The 18,374-nt window shown below is 38.6% G+C and overlaps 1 protein-coding gene across 4 annotated transcripts in view; it reads left to right on the plus strand.

Annotated features, from left to right (window-relative positions):
• Window positions 1-976: 976 nt before the first annotated feature.
• The window catches only part of KBTBD2 (kelch repeat and BTB domain containing 2), a 26,515-nt gene continuing 9,117 nt past the window's right edge, over window positions 977-18,374 (plus strand). Inside the window, exons 1-3 of one of the 4 annotated variants that reach the window (XM_023739598.1) lie at window positions 4,590-6,185; window positions 6,845-8,576; window positions 13,650-14,164. In XM_023739598.1, coding sequence (XP_023595366.1) covers window positions 13,995-14,164 — 170 coding nt within the window. In that variant the 5' untranslated portion in view covers window positions 4,590-6,185; window positions 6,845-8,576; window positions 13,650-13,994. Of the gene's footprint in view, window positions 1,263-4,589; window positions 8,577-12,542; window positions 14,165-18,374 lie in introns of those variants that run through there. The other 3 variants (XM_004385319.2, XM_023739596.1, XM_023739597.1) reach the window with 3 other exon arrangements.

An 18,374-nucleotide genomic window follows, 5' to 3' on the forward strand; every position in this document is an offset into this window, starting at 1 on the left:
AAGATGCTCCTTTGGAACTTGCTAGCTTGGAAGTGGGGTTGGGGAGCCGCCGCATTGCAGCACATTATCTAAAGGTTTCACTTGCAGAGGGTCCTCTTCGGACCCCAACGTATCCCTGGCGGGCCCTTTCGGGTACTGCTTTTGAGTTCTTTCCTGGCCTTGAGACCAGGTCAGGAAACCTTTCTTGATAAGTTCGGGAAAACCAAACGTGCTCTGGAAAGTGGAGGGCCTGTTTTTGGAGAGAGAGGGCTGAGACAAAGCCCATTCAGCGATCTGCTCAACATCTCCCCAGTCTTCTTCCCCGGGACTGGTACTTTACTCATTCTTACTCCCCAACCCATTCTGTAAATATCTGCTGTGAAGACAGTGTAGGTATTTCCAGGAAAAAAAAAGACTACGGCATAAAATTTGGTGCTTTGCTGTCTGGATTTCCCAGCGATGGAGTTTTCGGGCCCCTCCTTTCGACCAGGCCCAACCTTAAGCTCCGGCAGTCCGAACCTGCTCGCTTCTCAGGCCCGCGCGCCCCTGGGGCGCTACCTCCGCTCCGCTCACTGCCGCGCACACGCCCTCCGCGGGCTCTCCGGTGACCTTCCCCGCCACCCCGCCACCCCCGCCCTTCCAGCTCTTTCCGCTTCCTTTTTCGCGCCTGCGCGGACTGAATTGTTTTGGCTTTCCGGTGGGATCCTGCAAAGAAAAAGGGCGGGGGAAGCTAGAGTAAGGGCGGGGGACAGGGATCTCGAGAACCCGGGAAACTGCAAAACTCCCACTTTTGCCGACTGGCGCGCTCAAGCGGTACACTCAAGCGGCGGGAAGGGAAGCCTGGCGAGAGGCGGGTGCGCCCCGTGCTAGGCAACGGTCCACGCCCGCGCCTTCCGGGCCCGGCTGACGGGGCCGCGAAAGGGGCGAGCGCGCGCGGTGGGGCGGGGCGGGAGCGGGGAGCCGGGCGTCTCGCGGGTCCCGGGGCTGACGAGGCGGCGCGGCTCCTGGGGGAGGAGTCTGGCACTGGTCAGGCCCTGAGGAGAGTGCCGCGGCGCCCGCACAGGACGCTGCTTTCCGCGCGGGACGGACCTACCGAGGGAGGGCTCGAGGGAAAACCGGAAGGAAGAGGAGACGGCGGCGCCAGCCTTCCTCGGCGAGAGGCGGAGGCGAGACCCCGGCTGGCGGCGGCGGGGGGGCACGCCCCCGCTCCCGAGCCCGAGGGGCCCAGTGCCTTCAAGGCGCCGGTCGGACCAGATCCTACCCCGTGGGACCGAGGGACACGGGTGAGTAGGCGTCGCCAGCGCCGGGCGGCAGGGAAGGCGCGGGCGGGGGAGTCTGCGGCGACCTGTGGAGGAATTGGGGAGGAGGGTGGTGGAGGGAGAGGCTCGGCCCTTTGTGGCCCGCCGAGCGTGGGGCTGGGGGCGGCGGCGGCATCTTTCAAACCCAAGACGCTTCCGCTGCAGGCGGGGGAGGGGCTCAGGCAGTCGGCACCGCCCTCTGCGGCCGGACTCGCGGCGGGTTCGCGGGGAAGGGGCTACCGGGAGCGCCGCTCGCGGGGGCGTTTCCGGCTCCTGCCCTAGGGCGCCTCCGCGGCGGCGGCCCAGGAATCGGCGTCCTGGCGCCCGGTTCTGCGAAAATGTAGCTGCTGCTCTTCAACGACTCGCTACTTTTTCGCGAGATAGTGGGTCGGAGAAGGGCAAGCTCTTATTATTTTGTTAACACCTCTGACATTACCAAGAGATGTTTAGATTAAGAGACGCTCCATTATGGTCTGTTACCAACTTAAGACAACAGGACCTGCCCTTTGAAACGGAAAATTGTGTACGTGTTTACTTTAGACTGAAATCGTTAACTTATTTGAACTCGACCACCTCGCTCTCCCTGTGAATTGAGAAACTGTGGAATAGAAGAACATACCTTAGTTTGATGTGGGGTACTTATTTTGACTTAATGTCTTATTTCTGGTTTAGCAGTCTAAGATCTCTTTTTACAGCACCCTCAACCAAAGGGAGAGGAATATTCACTCTACAGGCCACATACAGATCTCTGTAGAGATTCGTGAGAAATGCCGCTCGCGGGATGACTTCAAATGAAAATAGAAAAACAATCTCAGGTGTAAAATTAACTTTAAAGGGGGATGTTTGTGTGAAATATCTATTTTCTGTATCAGCGTTATGAAACCGTAGGGGACAGGACTGATCACGTGTTGTTTATACATGAATTTGTACGTTTGGCTCACTGAGCATTCAAGCATTCAAAAACAAAATCCTATCAGCAGTGTGGTCTGACCAAAATGATATTTTCTTTCATTGAGGGAGCGAATTAACGGGATAGGGTCCCCCCCGCCCCGTGCTTCTGTATTTTGGCTGATTTTGAGTACTGCAGTATGGACTTAAAATGTGTTACAGTTGTGAATGGCTTATTTTTGTTAACCTTTAGTAAGGACTTTTTTCTGATCTAAAGTAAATTGAAAAGTCAAACCACCCAGTTGTTTTCCAATCATGATGATGTGGAATTTTGCTGTTTTTTCTGTCTTGCTAACTATATTTATTTCTTCACTTTGATCTTTGGTTGGTCGAGTGTTTATTGAAGCCTTTTGAGATTGGACCCTGAAATTCTCCAGGGCTGTTGTCTGTCAGTAACTCTGGAGGACTGCGATATATCTATTGAGCATGCTGTATAGTCCGCATGTTTCTGCAGTGTTGTTTTCTCTCCACACAGTTTTGTGGGAGGAGTTTATTAATACTATAACTTTTCTCTTTTTCTCCCGTAGGAAGCATTACCGTAAAATACGTTAACTTTACAGGGCCTGTAAGGAGCTGGGAGGGAATAGGTGTCATAGTACTGCTTAAACTCGACCTTTTTTTCCATATTTTTTTTTTCTCCTGGTGAGTGAAAATATTGAGCTATTTTATAAGATCCAAACATTGAATATGTTAAGGTGGATGGTAAAGTCCTGGAAACTTAAATGCAGTCTTAAAAGCCAAAAGATACTTTCTTGGTTTTTCCAAAGATTTTACAAATTTATTTAGGTAAGAGTGTGTGGGGGGGTGGGGGGTGGGGTGTGTGTGTGTGTGTGTGGGGTGTGTGTGTGTGTGTTTTCTTGCTCATTCCTGAGACAAGTGGGGCCAGGAAAAAGGATTGGTCCTGCTATCATGAAATATATGAATGAAAATTTCAAAAGCCTTTATTATGTTTCTTAGTTTTGTGGAGTTTGGATAACTCAGACTGTTAGAACTGAGAGGTTGGTTTCAAGTAACTTTTTAGGTATATGAAAATTACTTTGGATTCTCTTGTCAGGAATTTGTAACATGGAGATTCTTTTGTATGTGAAGAAGGTATTATTACAGGATGTTTAGTGAAAGTGATGATCATTCAGTAAAATTTTTTTTTAAACCTTAACTTTTCTTTCTCTACCACACTCGCATACTTCTGACAAGTGGTGACGTGCTAGCTTCCATGAGTAGGCATTGGCAATCTAATAAGTATTCCTTCGATTACCCTCAGGTTTTTGGTTTTTTTTTTTTTTTTTTCCGAGAAAGTTTAGTCATAATCATTGCTAAGTGTCTATTTCCTTAATAACCTCATGAGTATGTTTAGATATCTGGGAAATATTTTCTACTATTGTGATTAAAGAAATCACTTGGTGGAAAATGAAGTACTGGTGAAGTTACGGTCAATTTTGCATTACCCCACCTTTCGCTTCCTTTCTTAATAAGTCACTGTGGAGAGCTGAGGAAAAAAGAAAAGTGATATCCAAAATAAAAGGACATACTACACTGATATAATTATTCTATCACAGATGGCATGTCCGTTATGTACTACTTTAATTTTTTAAAAGTGTGATAACTTATTAATCAAAATGTGGTACAGAAGCTTATAATTGTGACCTGGATTTACTTAAGAGTACTGAGCATCATTGTTTAATGGAGCAAGTAGTCTGTAGTATGATTGGAGATGGGAAACACACAAATTCCTACCTAAGGTCTGAATTTGACTAGAGTAGAGGAACCGATACTGAATTTTATCAGATTTTATATCTAAAGGCAAGTTGTGTGTTCTTTAATTGATATTTGTCACAACTCTGGAAAATTCTGTTTGTGTAGTGGTTGACAATCAAAGGACCAAATGATCTTTTCCAAACATTCTCAATTGTCGGAATTGTTTCCATAACTTGAAAGCATACTCTTTCTTTCTTTTTTTGTTGTTGTAGTTTAAATGAAGTTTACATTTCAAGTTGGTCTCCCATACAAAAATTTATACATACATTGTTATGTGACCCTAATTGCTCTCCCCATACTGTGACAGCACACTCCTCCTTTCCACCCCGGATTCTTCATGTCCATTCAACCAGCTCCTAACCCTCTCTGCCTTCCCATCTCACTTCCAGACAGAAGCTGCCTGTTTAGTCTCTTGTATCTACTTGAGCTACAAGGCACACGCCTTACGAGTATAACTTTATGTCCCACAGTCCAGTCCAATCCCTGTCTGAAGAGTTGGCCTTGGAAATTGTTTTACTTCTGGGCTGATAGAGAATCCGGGGGCCATGCTTTCCAGGGTTCCTCCAGTCTCAGTCAAACCGTTAAGTCTGGTCGTCTTACTAGAATTTGAGTTCTGCACCCCACCTTTCTCCTGCTCCATCAGAGACTGTATTGTGTTCTCTGTCAGGGTGGTCATTGGTGGTAGCCAGGCACCATCTAGTTCTTCTGGTCTCAGGAAAGCATACTCTTTCTGCCAGCAGTATTTTGTCTTCCCTAAGAAGAGACCTCCCTCCTCTTTGAATTGAAGAAAGTCTAGTTTTATGACTTGGGCCTTCCTGGCTCTCATTTAGTTTCTCTGCATTGACATCAGCCTTTTCAACATTAGTCTCTGTTGAGCTAGTTTGTTTCATGATTTTTACTACCAAAGTAGTTTCTGAAAACTTTGAATGAATTTCTCTATCTAAAATACCATTCACCAAGTGCGAAAAAGAGAGCTTTAGAGTGTTGAGACTATATAATTGGTATATGTGCTGTCAAAGTGAGCACGAGACTATATAATTGGGATCGCTAGATCTGATATAGTTGTGGGGATTCAGGAGTTGGTAAAGTACTACAAAAACTTGACCAGTGAGTGCATTATAAAAATAATCACAAATATTTATGTAGGGCTCAGTTCTAAACTCTTTATGAAACTTCATTTAATCCTTCAACAATCCATTGAGAAGACTTATATTTTTTATTCGTCCGTTTTACAGATGAAACTGAGATAACTTAGAAAAGGTTACACAACTAATGAGTTGTAGAGCTGGGCTTTCAATCCAGCAGTTGTTGCCCAGTCTATGCTTTTAATTTTTTTGGCAGCACAATATCCAGAATGTCTTGCATTCTTGCCAACAATAATTTGCGGTGTTCCATATAGACTTTTTTAGCACTCCCTAGGTTACTAATACATCATTTGAAAGCTCTTCATACAGATGAATGACCTGTAACCCATTCCCCTTCCTGGAGGGAGACCTCTCTATAATGGTTTCATCCCTACCATATATAGTCACTTCTTGTTATTCGCAGTCGTTGTGTTCTATAAAGTCACCATGAATACTGAATTCGCGAATACTGGGCCACTGATCCTAGGGGAAAGCCAGGGTTAGCTTCCTGCAAGCCTCTGGTCACGTTTTCGTCAGCTAATCAATACATAACTTTGTTTTATGAGCTTCTGTTTAAAGACACTATTTGACGTATGCTGTTTATTTATTAAGGAACCCTGGTGGCTCAGTGGTTTAGCACCAAAAGGTCAGCAGTTCAAACCCACCAGCAGCTTGCAAGAGAAAGATGTGGCAGTCTGCTTCTGTAAACATTACAACCTTGGAAACTTTATGGGGCAATTCTTTTCTGCCCTATAGGGTCACTGTGAGTTGGAATCGACTCAACGGCAACAGGTTTTTGGGTTTTGTTGATTTATTAACTTTGAACTCTTGGCCAACAGCACTATAACTCATGCCTGATGTGTATTTTCTCTGTAAGACACATCACAGCCTTCTTGTGCCCAGGAAACTAGATAGCACTTCAGTACTACCCTTGGTGGCCATCGTAAACAGCAAAATCAACAAAAAACACAAAAATGTAAAAAATGTGGCACTAAATGGACTGCGAAAAAGATACTTGTTTACAGCATGAGAGCTGAAACAAGCGGCCTTGTTCAGCCTCAGCCGGGACCGTGTTCTGCAGGTGACTCAAATTTTTCACTCCTCTTGGCATGTCGGTAAATGACCACGAAAGCACTGAGAATATTGATTTGGGGGTTACTAATAAATTTTAGTCAGTAGACTAGTTCGTAAATGTAGTATTTCTGAATAATGAGGACTGATTGAAATTTCTCTGTAGGCCGTGTTCATAACTTCACCATCTTTTTTTTTTTTCTTTTGCTGTCTTTTCTATACACAGCTCAGTTAATTGCCGATGAGTCTCATGTTCGCATTCAGAGATTACTTATTCATTCTTTCCCTGACCCTTCAAATCTTGTCTGGTTAACACTGAAAAAGTTTGCTCCTGCTTCTGTTTGTGTTTCTGTAGCTACTCAGTGAAAGAGTACTGCAGATGACACACCTGTGGGAATGAAAACTTTAAGTTTCAAAGTGAAACCAGACCCCCCCACCAAAAAACAAACAAGAAAACACTTCCGTCAACTTCTGGAATCTTTAGAAGTTATTTGGAATTATTAAAATTTCAACAAGACTTTCTAACTGTTTTATACCTTTCTCTAATCAATGTTGGGTCCTGTTTTTTTTATAATACCAATATTCAGAATCTATAAAACAAGAAGTTATTGTTACTGGGTTTTTATTTACAAGTATTACGGTAATACTTTGTGTAAATTTTCTTGGCAGGTATACTTTCAGGTATGTTTTGGCTTTTGAGACCTAAGGACTTAAACACCTTTTTATGCTGTTATTTTGTAGAAGAGTAAAACAACCACCTTAAACTTCTGAAATACAAATAACTTGAAAGTTGGAACTTATGCATTTCTTACTTTGTGATGAAATTGAAAAATAAGGTTAGCTCTACAGATATTTACTTTATATAGTTATTAATTATTTAAGGGAAGAAAGATAATTTTCTATAAGAGGTGTTTCATATTTTTAAAATAATGTATTTTTGGTGAAAGATGTTTCAGATTTTTAAGTAGAATTGTATATGTCTATGGATTGTTTAATCTTAATGAACATTTAATAACAATGCTTGTTTTGAAACTTTTGTGCGGTGGAACTCACTCAGTAGAACCTTGGAGACATGGTTGTCCTAGAGGAAACGTATTAAAAGCAAAATTTCTGTACTTCTTTTTTTCTCTCAATCACCGCAATTAGTTTATACATTTTCTACTTTTATAAGACTAGAATTAAAGTAAGATTGGCTTTGCCAACTAATTATTTGCAGAAAGTCAGTGGGTAGAGAATAAAGAGTCTCACTGTATAGCACTTTAATGTTTGCTGCTACTTTTATTTGGAGTTACTCTTTTTGCTATGCCATCAAACCAGTCAAGAACGTTCAGTTGAGCTCATCACTTAGAAAAAAGGCCTAAGGAGTAAGAATATCCAGTTTTTATGTCAAAGTACATTGCATTTTACTAGATTCTGAATTTCGTTATGTGTGTCTGCATGACCCCCATTTAATTCTTACAGTAGCTGGCTTTTTTTTTTTTTTTTTTTTTTTGGTACTGTAGAATATGTTCTAATTACCAGCTTTAGCATGTAAGACTTTTCTATTAATCTAAACTATTTTGTTGTCAGTTGCGGTTGAGTTGTTTTCTGACTCATGGCGACCCCATGTGTGTCAGGGTAGAACTGTGCTCTATAGGGTTTTCAAGGCTGTGACTTTTCAGAAGCAGATCGCCAGGCCTGTCTTCCAAGACACCTCTGGGTTGGTTCAAACCACCAACCTTTTGGCTAGTGTCTAACACTGAACTGTTTGCACCAAGCAGGGACTCCTTGATCTAAACTAGCAGGCATTTTTTTACTGTGGAATATGTTCTGTATAACACTTCGCTATTAATTTTGAAGCTCTTGGTACCAGGAATTATAGCATGTAACAGTGATTTCCCCAATCTGTGGTCCTTGGTCCATCTAGGGAATCCGTGTGTCCACTAAGTGTCTTTACACCAGCATTGTCTTATAAACGTCGTCTGTTTTTAAACGTGTGTACATATTGTTGTAGTTGATCAAATAGTAATTTTAGTGCTTTTGAATCTATTACGGCTTTTTTTTTTCATTGTGAATTTTTTTCAAAAGATTACCTTGGGGAGGGATGTCTTTGTTTTTTTATCTTAATGAAGGGTACTTGTACGTATGTTTGTAAACTACATGCTACTAAATCTTTAGATAAAAAGTGTTTCAGAAGTCCACAGAACTAGGAGCAGTTGGGGGAAGCAGTTGTATGATTGGGGAAGAGATGTTAGAATATTTCAGGTGAGAAGTGAAGTGGGATACACAGATGCCAACACACACACACAGGTTATATTAACTAAGAATTATATTTAATCCAACGCTCAAGAACCTAAAGTTTGTGCTTTTTCATCACCGTTGTGATCTGAAGGGGAAACATTCTTCTAGCAAAATAAACGAGGTATCTATTTTAGTCACTGACTCTTAATACTTGATCAAGAAGAAGTCTAAAATGGGGTTTGGTACATGTAACCTTTGGTCTGCTTTTGTAAATAAAGTTTTATTAGGATATCCATTTTTTTATATACTGTTAGTGATTGTTTTTAGGTACTACAGCAGAGTTGAGTGGTTGAGACAGAGACCTTGTGACGCACAAAGCCTAAAATTTACTGTCTAGCTACAGAAAAAGTTTGTTGACCCCTGATCTAGAAGGACCACGGTGGAACATGAAAAGTTGTCTTTGTGTTGAGAAGGGAAAGTAGTATACTTTTTAGAAGTTTATTTTTTAAAAAAATAGATGATAATTGCATATGTTAATAAAATTCAAAAGTCTTTCCTTCCTCTCCAGTGTTAACCACTGTTAGTGAGGCCAAGTACCAACTGCCTTTCATAATTTTGCCTCTACTACAGTTTTTCTTATGGTAAAGAGTAAAATTTCTTGCATTCATGTCTCTATCAAAAATTTGGGAATGAAAGATCAAGATGGTTAGATTTCAAGAAAAATGTTTCTTCACTCATGCTTGCTTCACTCATTTGCTTGGCCTCTTTTGGCTTTTGAGATTGTCTAAAATAATTGGTTTTAAAAACACCATTGAATGTTTTTAAATGATAGTCGTATTTTTGGTCCCAGTCTTTAGTAAGAGTAAATGCACCAGGTATCTCGGAGCTCTAGTGGTTGGCAGCCCTCAATTTGAGTAGAGTACAACTGGCCCTTAGTAAATACCCAATAGAAATTTGTTGAATTAAATATAGGTAGCCGTTAATTTATAATAGAAAATTAAGTAAACAGTTTCCTTGCTTGAGAATTGCTCAGTCTAAGGGTGCTAGATTCTGTAGCTACCAAGACGTATAACTGATTTTGAAGCTAATTTTGTGTGTAATACAGAATGATATATAAAATTATAATTATTGGAAAGGGGAAATTTATAAAGTGTATCAAATCACTTAGTAATTAAATAACAGTACAAATTTCATGAAACTTTTTAGTGTACTTAGGGATATTATTGATTTACCCAAGTTTTGTTTTTAGGAGAGAAGGATTCTTATTACAGAAAATGTTCATGTTATGGCCATTTGAAGGTTGTTGGTTGATCGTCTTAAAGAACTTTACAACTTTTTACATTTTTGGTTACTACATTTTAAAGTCTGTGTTCCCAGAGAAGTGGGGTACTTAATTTTATTTTTAATTGTACTAAATAAAGATCTGTTTAAATTATTAAGTTTATTTATTTAGTACAATATCTGAATGACTGACTTTTATTGCCTATTTTAGTGTTAAGGGAATTTTTATTTACAGTATTTCACGATCAGGAAAATATACCCTGGATTACAAGGAAGGGGTGAGAAATAAGGGTGTCATAAAAGCAGTGACTATGGAGATTACATAAAGTTGGCCCACTGTAATTTTCTGAAAGCATACTTCAAAATACAGTTGCTTGCATATAATTTTAAAAAATCAAATCTAGTTAAAACCCAGACAACAAATTAAATGGGGCCTAAAAAAATCATTGTAAAAAATCGGGTCATATTATTATAAGGTTAATGAAATGAACAGAGTGAGCCTATACAGCTAGTCTGCAAGGAATTCTGGGGTCCAGCAGTATGAACGAAATCCATCCTGGCTGCCAGTTGCTGTCACTTGGTTTAAATATGAATGGGAACAATTTTGAGTCCTGCTGCTGGAGTTGATACTTTGGTTTATTAATGCATGCATGCATTTCTGTAAAATAACTTTTTACAAGTAAAATCGATGGATTAGAAGATACAAGGCACATACTGTGGAAATATTTGTTTTATTAAGTCATTTGCCAGCAAAACCTGACTTGAAGTGACATGAGACTATATATAGTCTACTTTTCCACACTGTTCATAATTCCTGCAGCAAAGACATTAATAGGTTCGATTATGGATTTCTGCCCCAGATTCCTTGAGAGTGTTTTGTAATATACATGGATCGTATTACTCTATAAAATCTGAAAAATTCTAAATTCCAGAACATAAATCGTGTCCCAACAGTTTTGAATAAGGGAATGTAGGGATGTGTCAACTTACACTCCTGTTAATAATATGTAAGAATGCTTGTTTCCCACACCCTTAGTATTACTGGGCCTTGCTGCATTATTACTATGTGAAAATAGCCAGTAATTTTAGTATCCTTAGGTGTTGTAGCCCTGGTGGTGGAGTGGTTAAGAGATTAACTGCTAACCAAAAGGTTGGCAGTTGGAATTCACCAGCCCCTCCTTGGAAACCCTATAGGGCAGTTCTACTCTGTCCTATAGGGTCGCTATGAGTCGGGATTGACTTGATGGCAACGGGTTTTTTTTTTTTTTAAGGTATTACTAGCCTTAGAGATTGTAGTAATAGAACTTAGATTTATAGTATAACTTTCAGATCTGGAAGAGCAGAGTTATTACCTTAAATGACCTAAAGTCTCGCTCTGCCTTTGCACCTGTTTTAGTTACTTACATAGTTAACTTGGCTGGAAACTTGACAGCCTATATCAAGTTAGCAGTTCATGTAGTAGTATAATTTGGCAGGAAGTACGATGTGATCTTCTTGACATAATGGAAGGTATTTTGTGAGGAAAAACATATTGGTTTTAATGATTTATGAATTCCATGTCAAAAGCACTTTTTGATTATGGGAATTAAGAATCATCTAATTAGAAGAGGTGATGGTTTGCATGGCTAACATATTAGAAGCATTCTGTTTGGATTTCCCCCTCTCTTTTCCTGAGTTGTAATTCTATACTGATTTCCAAATAACATTTTAAAGTAAACTTTAATTCAGCTGGAATATCTTCTTTTTCCCCTAAATTTTATATGTTGTTGAGAATATATACAGCAAAACATACACCAGTTCAACAGTTTCTACATGTACAATTTACTGACATTGATTACATCTGTCAAGTTATGCAACCATTCTTACTCTCCTTTTCTGAGTTGTTTCTTCCTCATTAACATAAATTCACTGCTTCCTAAGGTTCGTATCTAATCTTTTGAGTTGCTGTTGTCAGTTTGATGCCATACAAATAGTTCTTACAGGCATAATGCTCAGTGCAGACCTTTTTTACTAGTTCAGCTAAACCGTTGTTCAGTTTTAAGATAACTTCAGGGGATAGTTTTGGTTTAAGGTTTAAAGATTATCTTAGGGCAGTAGTTTCAGGGGTTCATCCAGGCTCCATGCCTCTAGAAAGTCTGGAGTCCATGAGAATTTTAAATTCTGTTCTGCATTTTCCCCCTTTGAATCAGGATTCTTCTATAGAATCTTTAATCAAAATGTTCAGTAACGGTAGTTGGGCACCATCCAGTGCTTCTCATCTCATGGCAAAGGAGGCAATTAGCCACACCTTCCTTATACTCCTCCTATTCCTGACTCTGCTTCCTTTGTTGCTTCAGGTGAATAGAGACCAACTGTTGTGCCTTGGATGGCTGCTTGCAAGCGTTTAAGACTCTAGGCACTATGTAACAAACTAGGAGGTAAAACAGAAGTACTAAACACTTACTAGACCAACTAACTGTGATGTCCCATGAAACTATGACCCTAAACCTCTAAACGGAGGAACCAAATCCCATGAGGTGTTTGTACGTAAGCAGCCTCAACAGCTACTCTTTTTTTTGTGCATGTCCTTGTTGTAAATACACCTGTGACACAGCTTTTGCCAGTTCAACTTTTTATAAGTGTACGACTTACTGACAGCAATTACAATAATCGGCTGTGCAACCCTACCCTTAATGTGATTTTTCTCTCACCATTAACTTCCCTTTTTCCCCTTCCTCCTGCCCCTAGTAACCACTCATAAGCTTTTGTCTCTGTACATTTGCCCTTTTTTGTCTTTCTATATAAATGAGTTCATACAATATTTTTTTGTGATTGGCTTATTTTGCTCAGCATAATGTCTTCAACATCCATACCATAGCATGTATCAAGACTTCATTTCTCCTACTGGCTGAGTAGTATTCCATTGTATGTAGGTACCACATTTTGCTTATCTATTCATCTGTTGATGGGCGTTTAGGTTGTTTGGAATGTCTTTTGATTAATGATATGCAGTATGGCTAAAATGAAACCTAGGTTTTCTTTCCGAGTGGTTAGCTAGTTGTTCCAACCTTATTTGTTCAAGAAAGTCATTCTTCCCAGTATGAAATGTCATGTTTTCATTTATCATCTCAAATTTTTAATATATGTTTAGATTTATTGTAGATTTGTAATACATTTTAGTATTTGGTAGAGTCATGAGGAAAACTTGCCTGTTTCCCCCAAAAAAAAGTCGACACTTTTTGTGCCATTCTTCCTGATGAATTCCACTGCTAGTGGGATTTAGATTGGATTTCCATTAAATTTGTATGTAAATTTTGGAGAATATTCATAATTTGTATAATATGGAGGCTTGCCACTTAATTATGTTTTATGTTTTTCAGTGAAATTGTATGCTTGTATTCATAAAGATCCTAGGAAGAAACCATTGTGCAAAGAGTTATGTTACATATACTTCCCTTAACAGGATTGAGCACCAAATTAAACAGAAATATAGCTTATAATTTGGAAATAAGTAATTTTAATCTATTTATCATATAGTTTAAGTAATTTAAATTGATAAACATATGTATTTATTTAAAATGTAGCTACAAAATGAGAATTCCATGGAGACGAGAAGGCCACCCCCTTAGATTATAGTCATGTGCTGCTACTAAACAGTTAACTAGGAGATCTGGTTTTGCTGGTAACTTAAACTCTATTTTTAAAGGACTTTTAAAATGTATGGTTGTTTATGTGCTCGCTATTTTCTGGGATGTTTATATTTTGTATAGAAGGCAAAAGGTTTCCTTAAATCTACAAATGTTAATTTTCTGCACTCTATATTTTAAATATAGAAGAGTGTAATAATGTTTATTTTCTTGTTTCATTTTTATGATAATGTCTGAAGTTGAACTTCAAATAAATACAATTTATATTTAAGACTGCTATTTTAAACACTATATTCTAAAAATGTACTGGCCTAGATACTCTAACTGAACTTTTTTTTTCTTTTTAGTTACTCCAGAGGATCCACTGAACATAGGATGTTGCCACAAAATCTACCTCGTGTGTTACTCTCTTTTCCTCATGAGCTTCACACTTGTAAATTTGAACAGGATGTCTGCAGATCGTGTTGAAGAACTTTGAAGAACGTAATTAACACGGCATGACCTAGGAGTGATTCTAAGCCTATATAATAAGATACTGATTCATTAGTGAATGTGTCAGTCTTGGTTCTGAATGCTGCAGATAACAGCACATACAGTTTCTCCTTTCTTTAGTTCCAAAGCATTCGCTTGACCTTCCAACAGTAAGACTGACTTTTCTAATCTGTTCCGGGAGATATTAATGGAATACAGTCATGTCCACTCAAGACGAGAGGCAGATCAATACTGAATATGCTGTGTCCTTGTTGGAACAGTTGAAACTGTTTTATGAACAGCAGCTGTTTACTGACATAGTGTTAATTGTTGAGGGCACCGAATTCCCTTGTCATAAGATGGTTCTTGCAACATGTAGCTCTTATTTCAGGTAAGTCCTTTAATATTGATTAGTTTATAAATGCAGAATATTAGCTTATTTTAATAGGAATTCTTAAGAAAATTTAAATTTTATTTAAATTTAAAAAGATCTTAATGTTTTCCTTAGATTTTATATTCAGATGATACAGTACTTGCTAAATTCTGTTATTGCATGTCTAAGTATGGACTAGATAAAAATTGTTAGAAAAATGTAAATATGAGAAATTTGTTAAAATTTCAAAGTTGGGGAGGCAGACAGATTGAGGATAGTATTTTCCCATTGAAAGAAGAAGAAAAATTGAAAAATTCACTCAAAATTTTAAAATAACTACCTTTAGAAGACAGTGGTCTTTGTTTATAAGCTTAAGAATTACAGTAGGCTTACTAATAATTTTAAGAGGCTAATTGGTGCTGTTTATACATGTTAAGGACTTTTATTTGCTTTGCAAAAATGTATTTCTTTTTCTCTTGGTTACTACTGTTACTACTATCATTTGTGATCTCTTTTTAGCCTTACCAGACTCTTTGCCAGATATAAATATTCAGTAATCACATTGTTGGTGTTCTGTATGCCTCAGAACTTTGAAGTTGATTTAGTTATTTGTTTTTTTGATAATTACAAATCAACAAAGCTTAACTTTTCATTTCTGTGATCTTTTTGTAACTCGTATTTATCTTTTTAAAGCACATCTCTCTTTATTATAAGTTTTGTGAGGTGAATAGAAAACTAAGGCTTAGAAATTTTGGTATTTGTTCTCTACTCTTAGATTGAATTTTTACTTAATATTTGAAAGGGTGAATAAGGATTAATTAAATATGGACTGTTATATTCCAACTACAAATATTAGCAGCCATAAATGGAGACCAGCAATGAAAATTAGTTTCTACTGCTGTTTAGTGGCAGCTGTAGACAGGGAAGGTTTAATCTGATCTTTCAAGGGTAATTTACATACAGTTATAGACACTTCACATTCCTCAGCGTACACATCTCATGATGATTACAGATGCTAAGGCTTCAAATGCTAGTTGCCTTCGTTGTGCTGCAGTTTTTGTTTTAGGTTAAGCTGTGGATTTTTTGTGTAATTTCAGACTCTAGTTTTCTTGTCTGAGTCAGCCTATTTGCAAACAGTGGTTCCAAAATCTGGTTGATCATCAGAATCCTCTTGGATGCTTTTACAAATTAGAGGTTCTTGGAATTGAAACCTAGAAATTTGATTCAACGAGTTTTGGGTTAGGGAATCAGGATCTTTATATTTGAAAGCTTACCAAATGAGTGGGAAATGGAGAGTTACTATTTAAGGGGTACTGGGCTTCTGTTTAAGATGATGAAAAACATTTGAAAATTGGTGGTGGTGCTGGTTGCACAACATGGGCAATGTAATTAATGTCACTGAATTGTGCACTCAAAAATGGTTAAAATAGCAAGTTACGTATTTTGTTATGTATTTTACCACAATACAATTTAAAAAAAGAAAAAGCTTCCCAAATGATTGATGAATTTTTTTGAGACTTAGGCGGTGTTAGAAATTCAAAGTTTCAGATTTAGTCAGTACTAAATCAGTTTCTCCCTTTTCACTGGTCATTAATTGTAAATTTATCACCCATCATTGGAAAGAGCCTTATGCCTTAGTTATGGATTTTCAGACCGACATTTGTAATCACAGAGTAGAATACCTTAGCAATCATCTGGTCTAACTTTTAAACCTATGCAGCAGTTCTGTCTATAATAATTTTCTGTATTGTTCTCCATCTTTGTACATATAAAGACGTAAGAGGAAAACCATCCCATTGTCAGAAAGTGTTTTAGTCCTCTAGTGATGGTGTAACAGAAATACCACAAGTAGATGGCTTCAATAAACGGAAGTTTATTTTCTCACAGTCCAGTAGGCTAAAAGTCTGAATTCAGGGCGTCAGCTCCAAGAGAAGGCTTTCTCTCTCTGTCGGTTCTGGGGGAAGGTCCTTGCCATCAGTCTTCCCTTGGTCTAGGAACTTTTCCAGCACAGGGACCTTGGGTCCAAAGGACGTGCTTTGCTCCTGGTGCTGTTTTCTTGGTGCTGTGAGGTCCCCATGTCTCTCTGCTTGCTTCTCTCTTTTGTATCTCAAATGAGATTGTCTTAAGATCTTGTAGATCTCATCCACATCACTGCTGCTGATCCATTTCATTAATCATAGTGACAGGACTTAGAACACATAGTAAAATCACATCAGATGACAAAATGGTGGACAATCACACAATACTGGGAATCATGGCATAGCCAAATTCTTACACATATTTTTTGGGGACACAGTTCAGTCTATGACAGAAAGTAACACATGGGTTCATTTAGATGTCTTGTTTTTTTTTTTCCTTCTTCATTAACCCATTGCCATCGAGTCAATTCCGATTCGTAGTGACCCTGTAGGACAGAGAAGAACTGCTCCATAGGGTTTCCAAGGCTGTAATCTTTACGGAAGCAGATGCCACATCTTTCTCCTGCAAAGCACGTGGTGGGTTCAAACTCCCAACCTTTCAGTTAGCAGCCAAGCACTTTAACCAGTGAGCCATCAGAGCTCTTTTCCTTCAGTAAAAAAACCCGTTGCCGTTGAGTTGATGCCAATTCGTAGCATACCCTATAGGACAGACTAGAACTGCCCCATAGGGTTTCCAGGGAGCGCCTGGTGGATTCGAACTGCTGACCTTTTGATTAGCAGTAGAACTGTTAACCACTGTGCCACCAGTTTCCTTCATTAGGTTTATTTTGTTTGTTTTAAGTTTATTTGTATTATATAAGTAAAACATCATTATTTCAATTTTCTGGCTGTAAGATTGTTATTTATCTTTAACAGATTGAGTTGGAGTTGGTTTTCCTAAAGTCCAGGAAACTTAATTTTTCATTATTATTACAATGTTAAAGACAACACAGTCCTTTTAAGGCTGCCATTATTTCCTCATCACTTGCTAGTTCTCTTCTTTAGCTTCCCTGGTCTTCTGCACTGGTCTAGTGGTTCTTGTCTGAATTTGTTCATCCTCCTATCATTCATTTTTCTCTTTTATCCTAATTGAATTCCACCTCAGGTTGGTCATTGGAATTCTGGGTGGAGTTTCTTTTAATTTTTCAACTCTCTCAGGTAATTTATGCAGTTTTTACCCGTGTCACTTTGTAGATGTTTCATAGTCCACTGTATCAATGCCTGACCTTCTCCAGAGTTCCAGTAAATTAAATAACTGATTATTATTTCCATTTGTCTCAGTTGCCTTTACCTCAAATAAATGTATCCAAACTTTAACTCATCTTTTTCTTAGGAGGGACTTTCCTTCTTCACCTTAGGATTTTTCTCTCAGTATTTTTTCAGGCACTTACATGAAAATAAACAGTTTGACTCTTTCTTTTTCTACTTCCTGTTCTATGTCATTCCCTATATTCAGAAAATCACCAGGTCTCTTTGGTTCTTTGTAATTTTTTTTTTTTTTTTTTTAAATCTGTTTCGGCCAACCTAGCTCATTCTTTTACCTCTCATTTACATTATTGCAATAGCCTCATAACCAGTTTCTCTTGTCTTCACCCTTTGGCTTTTGAGGTCTCTGGGTATACAGTTTTCATCCTAGAGTACATTTTATCATGCTAAATCCATGCTCAAAACCCTTCAGTGTTCAGTGTCCTGTGATTTTCCATTATCCTGCATTAACCCTGTGTTCGTCCATGTCCCTTGAAGAAGCAGTTCTTAGTGTTTTACCCTGACTCACTGTTTTATCCATATGAGTGCTTTTTTCATTTCCTTGTCCTCGAGGTCCAAGACTAGTCACTATTGTGATACCCACTTGTAATCTCTCTGAGCAGAGGCTTTTCTCACCTGTGCGTGCAGTAATATTCTTTATATTGTTTTTTCGTTTCTCACATGGGCGTTTTATTTTGTATTCTCCACAACATCTATTGCCTTTCTAGCATAGTTTCCTGTATAAAATAGATTTTCAGGGAAGTGTCCTACATGTTTTTAGGAAGTCATTTGAGTAGGTTTTTAACAGCTTTGTTGAAATATAATTTACATATCATAAAATTTACCTGTTTTGGATACAAGGAAAAGATTAGTCCAAAGGACTAATTGTCCACAGCTACCAAGGCCTCCACCGGACTGAGTCGAGTACAGCTAGATGGTGCCCGGCTACCACTGCTGACTGCTCTGACCAGGATCACAACAGAGGGTTCTGGACAGAGCTGGAGAAGGATGTAGAGCATAATTCT

The sequence above is a fragment of the Trichechus manatus genome, unplaced genomic scaffold (genome assembly GCF_000243295.1).
Source record: "Trichechus manatus latirostris isolate Lorelei unplaced genomic scaffold, TriManLat1.0 scaffold00137, whole genome shotgun sequence".
NCBI lineage: Eukaryota > Metazoa > Chordata > Mammalia > Sirenia > Trichechidae > Trichechus > Trichechus manatus.